The 15,500-nt window shown below is 68.4% G+C and overlaps 1 protein-coding gene across 1 annotated transcript; it reads left to right on the forward strand.

Moving 5' to 3' along the window:
- The first annotated feature begins 2,088 nt into the window (after positions 1-2,088).
- SSTR5 (somatostatin receptor 5) lies at positions 2,089-8,001 on the forward strand. The gene is made up of 2 exons (XM_072835167.1): positions 2,089-4,521; positions 7,256-8,001. Exon 1 carries the CDS (start codon positions 2,089-2,091, stop codon positions 3,184-3,186), a length of 1,098 nt encoding a protein of 365 aa, XP_072691268.1. The 3' UTR covers positions 3,187-4,521; positions 7,256-8,001.
- Positions 8,002-15,500: the final 7,499 nt, after the last annotated feature.

Here is a 15,500-nt window from a genome sequence, read left to right on the forward strand (position 1 = left end):
CCCTCCCCTCCGGCCGGTGGACCCCAGCCCACGAGGATTCCAATCCTTGGTTTGTCTGCAAATGCCGTGGTCCCCAGAGGTCATGCCGTGCCCTGCTGGATCCCCAGCACTCACCTGGCCTCGGGTCACCAGGTAACACAGGGGCGCTGGGCACGGGGGCAGCAAATGCCCCGCACTGCGGGGTGTGTCTCCCTCATCCCCCCACCTGTGGCCCCAGCCTGCTGGCCTTTGTCCCCACTGTCTGGCGTCCAGACACACGGGCTCCTGCCGTCCTGGTCCAGGGTCAGCCTGGGTTTCCGTCTTGTCCCCCGCTGCCATCCTGGAGGGTTTTCTCCTCACCCTAGATGTTCTCAACGGGGACCCTGACGCGGTCACGTGGACTCGCCCCCGGAGCTGCTCAGCGGCTGCCGGACCAGCGCCCCCCATGCTTGTGCCCTGTCCTCAGCGTGCCGCGCTCCGGGGGCGCCTCAGCCCCGCTCCCATTCCCCGATTCTCTCTTCAGCTGTATCCAGACCCAAGTCGATTCTGATTTTTTTGGATTTTTTTTTTTAAGTCCAAAGGATTTTTCACACCCAAGAGTTGTAACTTTCAAAAATACACACTTGTTCATTTTACTTCTTAGGCAGCCAAATTTATATCATGATATTTTTATTCGTGCCTTATTGAGGATCCTAAACATATTTATTTTTAAACATATTTATTTAAATAGATCTTAAACATACTTGTCGATTCCTATTACAAGTAGGAACGAGCTATAGCCACTGACCCACCTCCCCATCGCTGGTGCCCTGGGTCGCATCTCCTAGTGTCCCATCACCGAGTGACCTGAGCGGTCGGAGAGTGTCCGCCCAGAGGAGCCGAGGGCACTGACCTTATTCTGAGTCCCCTCCCCCCCCGCCCCCGCTCATCTCCTGGGTCCTGACCAGTAGCCACTGGGGGTGCGCTCCGCTCCGACGTGCCCGGGGGGCCAGCCAGGCGGGGCTCAGGGGTCCCCTGTGCTGCGTGCCCACCGAGGCTCCATCCCCGTCCTCTCCCTCTCGGCTTCCGAGATGCTTGTCTTCTCCTGAGCATCATCACTTGCGTGAACCTTCTCAGACACGCGGAGAAGTACTGATGCTGCGTAAGGGGACATGTGTGCCCATGACCTTGACCTGAGGAGGTTAACGTTCTCTGCTCTTTCTCCATGAAACCCCGCACACGCCCCTTCCCGGTAGCCAGCCCCCCGCCCCCACACGCATTTCCTCCCGACTTGCGGCCCGGGCGTCATTCCATGTGTCCTGTGTGTCCGATGCTGGCTTACGGCTTGTGTGGAGGACCGCCGTCTGCCTGGGCTGCGGAGGTGACGGGTGGGAGCAGGCCCTTGCGGGTGTGGTGGTGGGACCCCGAGCTGTTTCCCACGTTGTGTCCTGGGCTGGGGACATCGCCTGTAGCGGCTGCTCTGGGGGCCGGTAAGCAAGTCCCCCGGGCATCTGCGGGCTCTGCGGGGCTCTCTGGGGATGGCGCTCCTGAGAGCCTGGTGGACGCTGGCAGGGCCCGGGCAGCCTGAGTGTGGCTCCTCAGCCGTGCGGAAGGCCTGGCGCGCTACCCGGGCTCCAGGAGGCCCCCAGGACAGTGGGGCTCGGCAGGTGTACCTGCGCGTCCAGGGGGGTGAGGGGGGGCTTGGCGGGTGGGCCGCCGTCCTTACTTCCTATCACCACCCCCTCCTTCCCCACCCGTCCTGGCGATGACACCCCGAGGCCCCCAGAGGAGACCCTGGTGGCCGAGGCAGGTGGAGGCTGGGCGGGGGCCGTGCTGGAGCAGCCAGGGCCGTAGGGACGCCGTCGGGGGACCCACGGAGGATACGGCGCTGTCCCTCTGCTCCTTCCTCTCTGCGCTTGTTTTCCAAACAATTTGCTTAATGTGACTCCCGGCCGAGCTGGACATGAGTAATCGTGTTTACCCGCCGTGGGGCGATCCCGTGCCTTCCTGGGGCGGGCGGGGCCGCGGGGAGGAAGCACCCTGGCCCGTTAACCGCTCCCGTCCTCCCTTTTCTCTGCAGAGAGGACGCGCCGCGCCTGCGCCCGCCCTGCCCGGCCCGCAGCGGCCGCGATGGAGCCCCTGTTCCCGGCGCCCACGCTGGCCGGCTGGAACGCCTCCTCGGCGGCCCCCGGAGGCGGCGGCGACAACGGGACGCAGGCGGGGTTGGCGCCCTCGCCAGGGGCCCGAGCGGTGGTGGTGCCGGTGCTGTACCTGCTGGTGTGTGCGGCGGGGCTGGGTGGCAACGCGCTGGTCATCTACGTGGTGCTGCGGCACGCCAAGATGAAGACGGTCACCAACATCTACATCCTCAACCTGGCCGTGGCCGACGTGCTGCTCATGCTGGGGCTGCCCTTCCTGGCCACACAGAACGCCGTCTCCTACTGGCCCTTCGGCCCCGTCCTGTGCCGCCTGGTCATGACGCTGGACGGCATCAACCAGTTCACCAGCATCTTCTGCCTGACGGTCATGAGCGTGGACCGCTACCTGGCCGTGGTCCACCCCATCCGCTCCACCCGCTGGCGCCGCCCCAGGGTGGCCAAGCTGGCCAGTGCCGCCGTCTGGGCCTTCTCGCTGCTCATGTCCCTGCCGCTGGTGGTCTTCGCGGACATCCAGGAGGGCTGGAACACCTGCAACCTCAGCTGGCCCGAGCCCGTGGGCCTGTGGGGCGCCGTGTTCATCATCTACACGTCCGTGCTGGGCTTCTTCGGGCCGCTGCTGGTCATCTGCCTCTGTTACCTGCTCATCGTGGTCAAGGTGAAGGCGTCCGGCGTGCGCGTGGGCGCCACGCGGCGGCGCTCGGAGCGCAAGGTGACCCGCATGGTGGTGGTGGTGGTGGTGGTGTTTGTGGGCTGCTGGCTGCCCTTCTTCATCGTCAACATCGTCAACCTGGCCTTCGTCCTGCCCGAGGAGCCCGCCTCTGCCGGCGCCTACTTCTTCGTGGTCATCCTGTCCTACGCCAACAGCTGCGCCAACCCTGTGCTCTATGGCTTCCTCTCTGACAACTTCCGCCAAAGCTTCCGGAAGGTTCTGTGCCTCCGAAAGGGCTACGGCGCCGAGGACGCAGAGGCCACAGAGCCACAGCCCGACAAGAGCAGCCGGCTGCAGGAGGCCATGCTGCCCGCACGCGGCTCCGAGGCCAACGGGCTCATGCAGACCAGCCGGCTGTGAGGGCCGCGGGCGCCTGGCCCCGGGTGGCCCCTGCCCGGCTCGGTCCGGATTGCCCGCCGAGGTGCCCCCCTGCCGCAGCCTGGCTGCTCCATGGAGTGTGAGGACCAGTTGTCTGGGTCGAGACCGTGGGTGGCCCTGCAGTGACAGGCTGTCTCTGCCACCTGCCTGTTCTCGCCGCAGAGGCCGGCTTCAGGGATGGAGGGAGTGGGCGGGAGAGGACGGGTGTCCCAGGCGGGGCTCAGGGCGTTGGTGGCCTGCTACCCTGCCCCCAGCCTGTGCCAGCTGGCCAGGCCGGGGAGTGACCACTGGTGTGAGCTGGTGCCGCCTGCCCTGACTCTGCCCTCCTGTCCCGGTGCCTCCTCACATCCGCCCTGCATGGCCCAGTCCAGTGTGAGTCCGTGACGACAGCTGACCGCACGGGGCTCTGGCCTTGCCCCCAGCGCTCCTGGGACCTGGAGCCGATGGCGGGAGCTGGCTGGTGTGAAGGGGCAAGGCTGTGGGCGGGCGGGGATCCCAGGGCAGACGTCTGGGGCTGCAGAGCTCCGTTACCATGGAGACCCCACAGTCAGGGCTGAGGGGGCAACGAGGGGTGGGCCGGACGCCGAGGGCTCCCTGGTGGGCGTGGGTTGGGGGGGCCGCCGGCAAAGTGGCTGAATCAGGGGTCCGGGGGACACAGGTGTCCAGGGGGCCCTGGCAGAGGGTCCTAGGGCCTCGGAGAGGCCGCCCTGGGGAGGGCCGGGCCCCTACAGCCCCCTCTTCTGCTTCCGCCGGGGGCTCTGGCCTGGCGAGGGTGGGAGACAGAGCAGAGGGAGCGGCTCCCAATGCAATAGCAGCCCTGGGAAGGCAGCGCCGTCCGGGGCACTCAACGCCAGCGAATGCCAGGCCCGGCCTCCCGCCCTGGGAGCCCCAGTGTCTCCCGCCACCCCACCTGCTGGGGTTCCCTGTGCCTTGGGGCTCTCTCCAGGTCTGGAAGGAGGAGGACCCGGATGTGGGGGCTCGCTCGGCCCACGTGCACCCACCCCGCTGCCGGTCTGGACAGCGTGCCTGCTGTCGCCCCAGCTCACACCCCCGCGTCTGCCCAGAGCAGGACCTCCGGCCCGCAGGAGGCCAGAGGGGGTGGGGGGCGCCAGGGGCCTCCACGGTCAGCACGGCCCAGGCCTCGCACGGCCCTGGACAGAGGCCAAGGCCTGGAAACACGATGGCGTAACAAGGGCGCTTGTGTTTGACAACCCGATCTCCTGAATAAATTAGAGAATAAATGTTTGACTCTTTCCCAAAGCAAATATTGTCCCTGGAGCCGATCGAAGCTGCTGCAAATCAGAGCTGGTGGGTCAGGTGAGGCTGGGCTGGGGTGGCCAAGCCGCCCGCCCTGGGAACCGGGGCACGTAGGCGACAGCGGGGGTCTGAGGGGCAGCCAGGCATTGCCTGGGGGGCCAGTGTGGGCCGCCCGGTGGGCTTTCTGGGAGTTGGCGTCATGTGCGGCCTCGAAGGCTGCAGGGGGGCGTCTGGTCCTTCCAGGGTCGTGGGCGGGGGGGTGGGGGGAGGCTCTCTGGGGCCCCTGGCTCTGGCGTGGGGACGGGCTGTCCTTACTGCCCCTGGCTCAGTTCCCGGGGCGGGGCGGCTGGAGCTGGTGATCGAGCCCTCCTGCCCCCCTCCCAGCGAGGGAGGGTGCCCGGGGGGGAAACTGAGGCTCCTTCACCTGCTACCGGGTACACCTCCCCCGAGATTGGGATGTGAACTGCATCCACTCAGAGCGACTTTGGGGAGCGAGCAGATGGCTCGGAAATCTCGGCCCAAATCAATTTCTCCCAATTGATTTGACTCTGTGAGCTCCTCCCCAGGGCCGTGCCGGTCAAGAGCGCTGGGCGCGTGTGTGTGTGAGCGTGTGCACCCACGCGTGTGCTACAGGCGCCAGCAGCTCCCTGAGCGCCAGCTGCCGTGGGCTGTGGGCGAGCACGGGGGTGAGCGTCTTATGTGTGTTTCTGGGGCCTGATGGGGGGTCCCTGCGGATCCCGGGTCTGGCCGCTTGCTGGGAACTGGGCTTGGCCAGTGTGGACGGTCCCTGACACCTTGGGTGGGGCCCTGAGCAGGAGGCAGGAGGACCCGGACACCCCCGAACGCCTGTCGGGTGGGGATGGGAGCTGTGGGCAGGCTCGGGGGCCTGGGGGCACAGCCTGGACGAGCCACTGGCCTCCCTTGGGCAGCACAGGCAGGGGATGTCTGCGGGCACCACACGGCTTGCAAGCCGTGTCCCCGGGCCTGGGTGGGGGTGAGGTGGCACAGAGCAAACACGCTGTGGCGGGGTGACCCGCTTTATGGGCTCTCTGTCCGCATCGATGCCTTTTATTGGCTGCCAGGCTCCAATGGCTCCCAGAGTGACCTTGCTCAGGAAATCCGGCCTGCAGGGGCAGGGTGAGGCTGCCTCCAGGGAGGGGGAGGCACCGGCTCTGTTTGCCTGGCAGGGCGGGGCAGCCGGGAGAGGCAGCCCTCCAGGGAAACCAGGCTGCCCCCCCCAGCCGGGCGGGCAGCGGGGCGATGCTTGTGCCCCTCCCTCCCGGGGCCCTGGCTCCCCCGGCACGCCCTGTGCCCCCCGCGGCCCTGACCACTGTGCGTGGTCCCTGGGCATCGTGGGCCCCGCTCAGTCCCAGCACAGGGTGCAGGTCGTGGCCCTGTCGGCCCGTCTCCCCCACATCCATACCTGTGCTGTGCCCGCTGGCCGGCCTGGGGCCCCAGGTCCTCCTGGCCAGGGCTCCACGGGCTGCTCCTCAGGTTAGAGGAAACTGATGGAGCAGGGGAGACGGGCGTGAGGTCCCTGCTCGACACCCCACTGTGCCCCCACGTCCCCGGGCAGGTCTACCCTGTCCATGGGCAACAGGCGCCCCCCACACTGGGTCGTCGAGAAGGCTCAGTGACCGGACGTGGCCCGTGGCGGGAGGTGAGAGCCCTGGAGCCCAGGGCAGTGGGGGCGTTACCACCTGACGCAGGGGCCACGGGTTCCCGCTGGGGCCAGCGGCCAGGAGAGCTGGGCTGAGCCTCCCTCCGGGGCTTCCTGTACCCCGCTGGACTCCCCCGGCCAGGCAGGGGTCAGGGTGAAGCTGGGCCTGGACACGGGGTGCGGGGCAGGGGGAGATGCCCAGCCCCCGCCCACATGCACGACAGGACCTGCTGGCCTGGGTTGGAGGTGCTGCGGGGAGGGACCTGTTAGCCTCCGGAGCCCCGTCCCTGGGCACCCTCAGTGCTGTGAGGTCTCCCTCCGCGCCCACTCAGCACCCAGCAGGCGTCCCCGGGGTCCCTGCAGCCAGGCCGGGTGGTCCGGGGACTGGAGGTGCAGGAGGTGGGGGCGGGGTCACGGGACAGCCACTGCACACAGGGCCTGTCGCCGTGTCCCCTGGGGCCGCCTGGATCCCCAGGGGCCGCCTGGATCCCCTGGGGCGCAGATGCCACGGTGGGAAGCAGCCCCGGCCCAGGCCCTGCTCACACCTGCCCGCTCCGAGGAGGTGGCCAGCCAACCGCGTGTCCTGCTGTCTCGCGTCCGGGCTTCGCGGCTGTTTTCCCAGGACCAGCCTGTCCCCCGGCTGCTTGGGACGTGCTTCCTCCCCGGGGTCCCCAGCCACAGGTTCACTAAATATTTTCACGTAGGCTTTTTAAGGTTTTATTTATTTATTCATGAGGGAGAGAGAGAGAGGCAGGCTCCACGCAAGGAGCCTGATGTGGGACTGGATCCCAGAACCCCGGGATCACGCCCTGAGCCCATGGAGCCCCCCCGGGCGTCCCGACGTATTTTAATTGTGCTGAAAGGCACGTGGGGGGACGTCTGCCCCTGCCCGTGTGTGGGTGCGCGGCTCAGGGGCATCAGCACCATCCCACTGGGGTGGGAGTGGGACCGCCGTGGTCCACAGGGCTCCCCCACCGTCCCGACCTGGAGCTCTGCCCCCCACCCCGTCCCCGGGCCCCTGTCTCCAGGGACCTGACAGCTCCGGGGGCCTGGAGAAGGGGACCTGCCGCAGTTGTCTTCCTGCGACATCTCATCTCCCTGAACGCGACATCCTCTCTCACGCTCCACCTGCAGGAGCCCGCGCTGGAGGGTCTCGATGACCCTGCGTCATGTGGATGGACCACGTTTTGTTCATCGCTCCGACATGGACAGATGACCTGAGCAGCTTCCCCGTCTTGGCCGCCGCATCGGGGCGCATCCCACGGATGTTTGATGGCCGTGCTGCTGCGGCTCTCTTCCCCTTGAAGTGTGCGTAGCTCGGGATGCGTGGACCGTGGAGGCGTCGTAGCCTCCCGTCTCGCTGGCACGTGGGTGTCGTGTCCCCCCTCCCCCCATCCGGGCGCCCCGGGCTCACCACCATGTCTGTAGGCTCTGCTGTGATGTCTCACAGGCGGGGTCAGAATGCTTTAGAACCCTGTCCATTCACACTTCTCTTCTACAAACTGAAACAGTGGTTTTGGTGCACAAACAGCAGCACTATCCGTGACAGCCCATAGACCCTTGCACGGACACGCTGAGGTCCTGCCACATGACGGGAGTGACTCCCAGACATGCCCCACCGCGTGGACCTGCCCGGGGCATGTGCCGCTCGGAGACAGGAGCCACACGGCACCGTGTGATTCTGTTTCTATGAAACGCCCGGCAGAGGCAGACCCAGGCTCAGAGGGCAGACCTGGGGTCACCGGGGCTGGGGAAGGGTCGGGGTCTCTCTGGGGGTAACGAGAAGGTTCTGGAACGAGGTAGAGGGGGCGGTTGCCCTGCACTGTAAATGTGCAAAATGCCACTGAGTTATTCACTTTAAAATGATGAATTTCATGTTATATGCATTTTACCTAAATTGTTTAAAGGGGTATTTTTATGAGAATCCACGAAACCAACAGATTTACCTCACGTTGCGCACACTCCCGGGCACACCGCGTGCACACGGCGTGCACACGCCGCGGCCGGTGCCTCACGCTTGCTTTCCCGTGGGCTCATGTCCTGTCGACTTCCCGAGTGTCCCCCAACCGGGGCGCCCTGTGGCTCTGCCCAGCCCTCGGCTGCACCTCTCACTTTGTCACTGTGGACACGGCGACTGTTCCATGGCTCTGGGTTGTTCTGTGTTTTTGTTTTTTTTAATAAGTGGACCTGGAGGGTGTGTTGGGCAGGGGTGCCGGCCCTGTCCTCTTGCCTGGATCCACTGGCAGCGCCCTCCAGCTGCTGTCCCCGAGGGCCCTTAGGCGTGCCCCCAACCCCCCCAGGCCCTGCCGCCCCGCCCCAGGCCTCCCCGAACAGGCTCCGTGGCCCTGGGCTCCCGGCGCCCCCCACCCCTACACTCTGCGCTCTGAGGCCGCCCCAGCTGCGCCCACCCGTTCCCGCCACACTGGGCGTTTCCAGCTGTTGCCACTGTCACCCAGCACGGATGCAGCCCGAGGGTCCCCAGGTTGGCGTCGGGGCCGCAGGGCATAGGGCCTCTGGCTTCCCACAGCCCTCCCGGCCCCCTCCTGGCCTGAGAGGGGCCACGGCTTCAGCAGCCTGGGACTCCCATCTGGCCCCCTCCCCATGTCCGAGGCTGTCACGAGCCCCCCGAGTCTTGCTGCCACCTTGCGGGTATGCCAGCAGGGCCTGGGGGGGGCCGGACCCCCCCCTGACTCCCCGATGTGTCTCAGTGTACAGATCCCTGCCGGTGCCGGCCTCCTGGTCTACGGACCTCCAGGTCAGGGCCCTGCGTGGTGTGAACCCGAGACCTGGCCTGGGCCCGGGCTGGCCTTTGCAGTGACAGGAGCCCTCACCCTCACCCGTGGGTCTCAGCTTCCTCACGGGGCAGCCAACTGGCCGTGACAGGCGGTAAGACCTGTATGTGGACTGTGGGACACCACGGGGTCCCCCGCTGCTCTAGAGGCTTCGGGACGAGGCCACAGGGCAGGCTGCTGGCGGGGAGCCTCTCTACCTCCGGACAGGCCCCGTGTGGACACCGAAGGGGGTCCCAACACCCCTCCCAGGGAGGCTCCCTTCCTCTGTGCGGGCCCTACCTGCTGGGGGCAGCCAGCTCCCTGCACCTTGCACACCTGGGGCTTCTATCCCCCTTGCTGGGCCTCAGTTTCTCCACCTGTCAAAGGCATGGCCCTCAATCCAGGGACAGCCCCTGTCTGTGTGTCTGGGACAACGGTCCCTGCTGATTCCTCACCCCTCCTTCCGTAGCCGCAGCACCACCTTCTCGGGGGTTTGCAAGGACCTGGTGGGGATGGGGAATTTATCTCCTGCCTCGCTGGGTGCTCTGTTGGGGTCCCAGGGTGAATGAGGACTGAGGGAACCCCCCACTTGGCCTCACACTCTGCACCTGGCCTCACACCCTGCACCTGGCCTCACAGCCCCCACCTGTGCACCTGCCGCGCCCTGGCCAGGGCCCCACCTCTCCTGCCCGCCTGCAGCTCCAGCCTCCTCATACAGATTGGGCCTCAGTCAGCTCTGGGGCCCTGCTGATGCCACACACGGCTCTGAACACGGCCCGGGCCTCACGGCCCCGTCGCTCAGGAGGGAGCCGCTGCAGGGGAGACGCGGGGAGGCCCGGGGAGGGGGCGGCCGGGATGGGGCCCGACAAGGAGCTGCACAGAAGGAGCAGCCCCGGAGTGGCCCCGGGGGAGGAGGGCAGCCTGGTGGCTCCAGGTGTGAGGTGGAGGGAGCCCCACGGGGGAGCCACCCTGGCCCGGTGCACCCCGACCTGTGCAGCTGTCCCTCCCCGCCAGCCCCAACTTCAGCCACATCTAAGTATGTGGCGACCCTGGGACGTGTGGGCTCCCCAGGCACAGGGGCCCATCGAGGTGCTGTCTCCCCTGCCAGCCAGACAGACGAGGGGACGCTGGGAGGCTCCACAGCCCGTGTTCACCGCAAGGACAAGACTATCTCCTTGCGCCCAACGCCACGCTGTCTCGGGGCCGTGGCCGCCCTCCTGCCCCCCTGGGGTCCAGCATGCCTCGGGCCAGAATCGCCTGTGCCCGGGCACCGCACGCACCCCGGCCCTGACCCCCAGCGTCCGGCCAGCAGGTGCTTCGCAAATGTCCCCTCTGTGCTGCGCCCGGCCCAGCTGTTTATACCACAAGGGTCACTCCGCCTCGAGGGCCACCCCCACCCCACCCGCCCTCCACGTGCCAATGCCACAGGCCTCCCCCCGAACTTCTCGGTGTGGACGTCTGGTGTGTGTCCGTCCCCTCCAGGGGAGGCCCGGGTCTGTCTTGCCCTAGCCCTGTCCTTGGCGCTCCACTCGGCACCCGATGCGGTCGCTTGCTGCACACAGTCGGTGCTCAAATGCTGCTGGTGTGGCTTGTCAGCTTGCAAGGTGAGGCCGTGCTGGCCAGGGTCGGGGGCAGGAGTGCCGTCGAAGGCTGGGCTTTCTGGGGGACCCTGCCTGAGCCCCTAGACCAGCTGGCCTCTGCAGGCAATGGAGAGGTCGCCATGCTCGTGTAGACGGTGGTGTCCCGGTCACGCTGCAACGTGCGCCCAGACGGCATCACCAGCGGCCAAGGGCAGCCACAGGCCTTGGGACTGCACGACGCTGCGCTCGCTGGGTTGGTAACTCCAGGTGTGCACGCTGAGGCTCAGGGCCTAGACGCCAGGCACCCCACACGGGAAGCGGCCAGAGGACAGGTGGAGGGCCCCGCGCCGTTCAGCTCCGTGCCAAAGGGTGCGGCCTGGAGGTCGTGGGCACCGTGTGTAGATGCGCCCGCACCTGGAGCCCAGCGGGCCCTCATTCCCGCTCCTGCCCTGGGGTTCTCTGACCCCCGTTTCGCCCTTCTCTCCTGCAGGGGGGCAAGGGGAAGCCATCCGTCAAGGCTTGGGGTCACACGGGCTAGACACTGCACCCCACGGTGTGTGTTCCGGGGCCTGGCAGCCTGGCCCGCGAGGGTGGGGGCGTTGCTGGAGGGGCTGGGAGAGACGGGGGGGGGGGGGGGGGGCTGGGATGTGGGTGGGCGGGTCTGGCTAAGTGTGGACACTGCCTGGCCCCTGGGCCAGTACTCCTGCAGCTGGTCTTCCAGGGGGCATGCTGCTCAGGGACCCAGGGACCCAGCTCCTCCGTCCTGCCCCCCCAGAGGCTGGGCCCAGGGTCCGCTGGGGGCGGGTGGGCAGGATCGAGGAGCCTGGGCCCCCCTCCGCCGCAGCCCCCTCCCCAGGACACCTTGCTTCCCCTTTACGCTGCTGTCAGGAGCCAGAGGCAGGTGCTGTGCCCCCCGGGCCTGTGTCAGGGCTCTCCTGCCCCGTCCCTGCCCCCTCCGTGCAGGATGTCCTCGTGGGAGCAGGGGGGCCGCCTCTCCACAGACACCTTTGAGGATTGAGATGTCAATGGGGGGCCGCATGCAGGGCAGGGGCGCCCACTGCTCCCCACTGCTCCTGTGGGCGTAGGCGCTGAGGGCCAAGGGGGGGCCAGGGTGTAAGGGGGTAGACAGCACCGCACGCCTGGCTGTCGAGCGGCCCCAGGCCAGATCAGGCCCCACAGGTGGCCCCAGGGGGAGCAGGGGGCCGGAGGCTGCTATCCGTGCCAGAGGCTGGTGGGGGCGGGAGGGGCCGGTGTCTGCAACGGGGGGGCCCCTACTGTACCCCGAGCCCCACCGCTGGCAGGGCTGTGCCCCTGTGCCCGGGGGAGGTGGCAGGTAAGGCCAGGGCCCTGCCTGTGTGGGGAGGGTCAGTTGGGGGACCTCCAGGGCCTCCTCGGTGAGCACCGACGGGGGACGGGGTGGCCTCCTGGATGCTCAGCCCCCTGCGCACGTCCACTTGGACCCGGATGCGGCTCCGAATCCTCCCAACGCAGATGCAGGGTCAGCCGGCACTGGCCCCCGTAGAGCCCCACCTTTCAGGGGCTCTCTGGGCCGTAGCAGTTCCCCTGACCCTGGGGACCCCGCGGCTTGGGGGGCAGGCTCCGCTTCAGCTCTCAGGCCCCCCCAGCCGCTGGGGAGCGGCGGCTGCGCTGCTTTGGGGAAAGACCAGGCGGGAGCTGTGGGCAGAGGGTGGAGACCATGGTCACCAAGGCCCCCCCGCCTGGGCCTCCTGCCTCAGCCTCCCCTGTCCCCTGCCCCAGGAGACCTGGCTGACCCCGGGCCGCCCATGCACCAGGCACCCGGGAGGCTCAGTCAGGGCAGAGGGGAGGGCAGGCTTGTGTGGTCGGGTCCTCAGTCTCCCCTGAAGTGCAGCCCTGTGGAGAGAGGATCCGGACCTTCCTCCAGGAAGCCCCTGGGGCCTGCAGCCCAGGACCAGTGTGTTGCTGTCGCACAGCGGGCCTGCGACCTGTGCCCGGGCTGAGGGCCACTCAGCCGCAGAGCCTGACCCACCCTCCTCGCGACAGGCCCCTCCAGGGATCCCCCCTCCACAGGCAGGGCCGGGCCTGGCGTCTCAGGCACCGTGGTGCCCCCGGGCCTGACCAACAGACAGTCTGGGGCCTGGAGGGGAGCAACCGGTGTCTGTGAGGACCCCTGCCCCCCCGGCTCCCCGTGGCCATCCCGCAGTCGGGTGCGCTGCCTCTGGAGTCACCATGGAGGAGCCCTTCAGGCTCCCCACCCCCCCGCCCCGTGCCCAGGCTTCCCCTGCACCATCCAAGACCCACATGCCTTGGGCCAGCCGCAGAGCTCCTGGGTGGCACCGTGCACCGCCTCGCCACCCACCATCGGCCCTGGGTCTGCGGGGTGGGCCCCCGGGTCCTCCTGCCGCCCCATCCACGGCCTGGGTCAGGGGGCCTGGGACCACTGGGTTGGGGGATGGCTCCGTGGGCTGACCGTCGTCCCCCTCTGGGGTGCGGAGACGCGGCGGGGGGCGGGGGGGACAGGCAGAGCTGAGACTGGGCGGAGCCTGTGAGGGGCCGGAGGCCAAGCTGGGGGTGCGGGGGGCACAGACTGGGGCCACCGTGCCTGTGCCAGGCCCACCCGTGACGGGGACACGCTCCCGTCTCTGGCCAGGTGCCCGGTGTCTGCCCACCTCTCGCTGTGCCGTCCCCAGTTATGGTGTCCAGCAGAGCAGACATGCTGTGACCCCGGGGGGGGGGGGTCCTTGGCCCTCACCCAGCCTTTCAGAAGAGGGACCCTGTGAGGCCCCCAGGCCGTGCAGGAAGGGGCTGTGCCCACCGCAGGACAGATGGACCCTGGGCCCAGGGGCGGGGCCGGCGCCTTGGCCTCCGGAGCAGGGACGTGTGCTTCCCTGGTGGGGGGGGCAGGGCGACGGAGGACCAGGGAGGGTCAAGGAGGGGGAGGCGGAGGCAGGAGCAGCCCGCCCGTGGGGGCTTCTGCCAGGCCGAGGCCCTGAGGCCTGAGGGCCGCGGGTGGGGCCACACCCACTGGAGCCCACGGCTCACCCCGAGCGGGCACGGCGGCCTCCTTGGGGACGGATGGTGTGCAGGTGGCCCACACAGGCGCCCTGACTCCACGCGTGCTGCGTGCGGGCTGGGCTCTGACGCTGGGCAGCTTGGCGGGAGCCGGCAGGCCAGGGTACCTCGGGACACCCCCGGGCAGAACCAGCCTGGCCCCTGGGCCACCCCCGGGCTCTGCGGCTCCCTGCATCTGGGCCTCAGTGTCCACCTGTATCGTGGACATCCGTGGGCCGAGAAGGGGCTGGGGCATCCCCTGAGGTGGACGTAAGCAGGATGAGCACAGCCACTGGGGGTCAGGCTCTGGCGACGCTGTAGGGCCCCAGGGTCCCTCCCCGCACCGCCCCTGTCACCAGCGGGCACAGCTGCCCCCTACCCAGAGGTGGGCAGTCACGCACTTCCGAACGAGCGGCATAGTGAGTGTACATGGGGGCACCTCCCCAAGGGGGCAGGGATGGGACCCGGGGGTCCCTGGGGTCTGGGTGGGCCCCCAGCTGCAGAGCATCGGCTTGAGTGCAGGGCACCCACCCGAGGGCGGAGGGTGACTCAGCAGGTGGCAGGAGGACCTGGACAGAAATAGCCTCCCTTAGACACGCCGCCTGACATCTCCGTGACGACGGGAGCGGGCCTGAGCGTCAAGGCCCATGGGTCAGTGGCCCATGGAGGGGGCTGGGCTCCCTCCCCGCCTCCCCCCGCTGCAGCCAGGAAGGCCATCCCGGAGCCTGGACCAGATGGCCCCATGACCCCCGGCGCAGCAGCGGGCTGAGTGCCTGTCACCGCAGACTTCACACGCAGGGGGCCACGCAGGGGGTCCCAAACCGGGCATGCTGGGGTCGCTCCCCCACGAGGCTGGAAGGCTCCCCAGGCAGGTACACCCAAGGCATCTGGGAGGAAGCCAGGGCCAAGCCAGCTGCACCGGGGCAGCCCTGTGGCCTCAGGGGGCTGGCTGGGGAGCGGTGCGGGGTAACCCTGCAGGTGGGGTGATCCCCCTGCTACACCGGCCCCGCCCCAGCACCCCTCAGGCCGAGAGCCGCAGGGCTCCCTGGCCTCCTCTCCCCAGACAGACACAGGTAGATGTGCCCAGGGTGGGTGAGCTGCCTCCGGGCCTTACCTTTCCCACGAGCCCGGCCAGGCGGTGGGGGTCGGGCCTCCGGGGAGCCGTCCCTCACTCCAGGGCCTGGGTGTCTGTCTGCACAAAATTTCCAGCTCGCAGGCCAACAGCGAGTGCCCCGCCGCAGCCCCGGAGGACACAGCCATGCCCCTCAGCCTGGGGCCACTGGCCCACGGACAGAGAGTGAGCTGTGCGCAGCACCCCACCCCCCCCGCACTCCGGGGCGCAACGGCCGCCACACTGCCTGGGGGGGTGGACGAGAGGCGTTGGGCACAGGAGACACCGTCTCCCATGCTGGCGATGATGGGGCTGAGTGGCCCGTTGCACACGGGGACTTGACACCTCCCAGCGGCTGGATGGTCACCGGAGCAGGGTGGGCATGGCGAGAGGGGCCTCGTGGTACGCAGCCCTGACACGGAGCCCCGACACAGGGCAAGGGATGGCGCGTAGCCAGGGGGCTGTGGGAGCCCACTACCCACCAGAGCCCAGCCTGCCTCACTCCCTGGTTGAGGAGAGGCCGGGCCAGGAAACTGACTACTCAAGGTGACCGAGGTGGCTGGGAGGGGACGGCCCCCAGCTCAGGGTCCCCAGGCATCTGTGCCCCTGGGTGCCCACCCGGTGCCAGGTGGAGGTGGCAGGGAGACAGCCCTGTCCCAGGCCCTGCCTGCCCCCCTGCAGGAGCTTTGGGACTGCGGGGATGCTCGCCACCCCGGGCCCAGTCTCTCAGGGTGGAGCCAGCCTGCCAGCCTCACGGGGACAGCATCCAGGACACACGGAAGGAAAAGCGTGGGGCTTTGCTCATCACTGGGGTGACAGTGAGTGTTGTGGCTTCCACCGCGGCAGGAGGCGACGCTGCCTCTGCAGGACCTGCAGGCGGCGCAGGT

This window comes from Canis lupus, chromosome 8 (genome assembly GCF_048164855.1).
Source record: "Canis lupus baileyi chromosome 8, mCanLup2.hap1, whole genome shotgun sequence".
Taxonomy (NCBI): domain Eukaryota; kingdom Metazoa; phylum Chordata; class Mammalia; order Carnivora; family Canidae; genus Canis; species Canis lupus.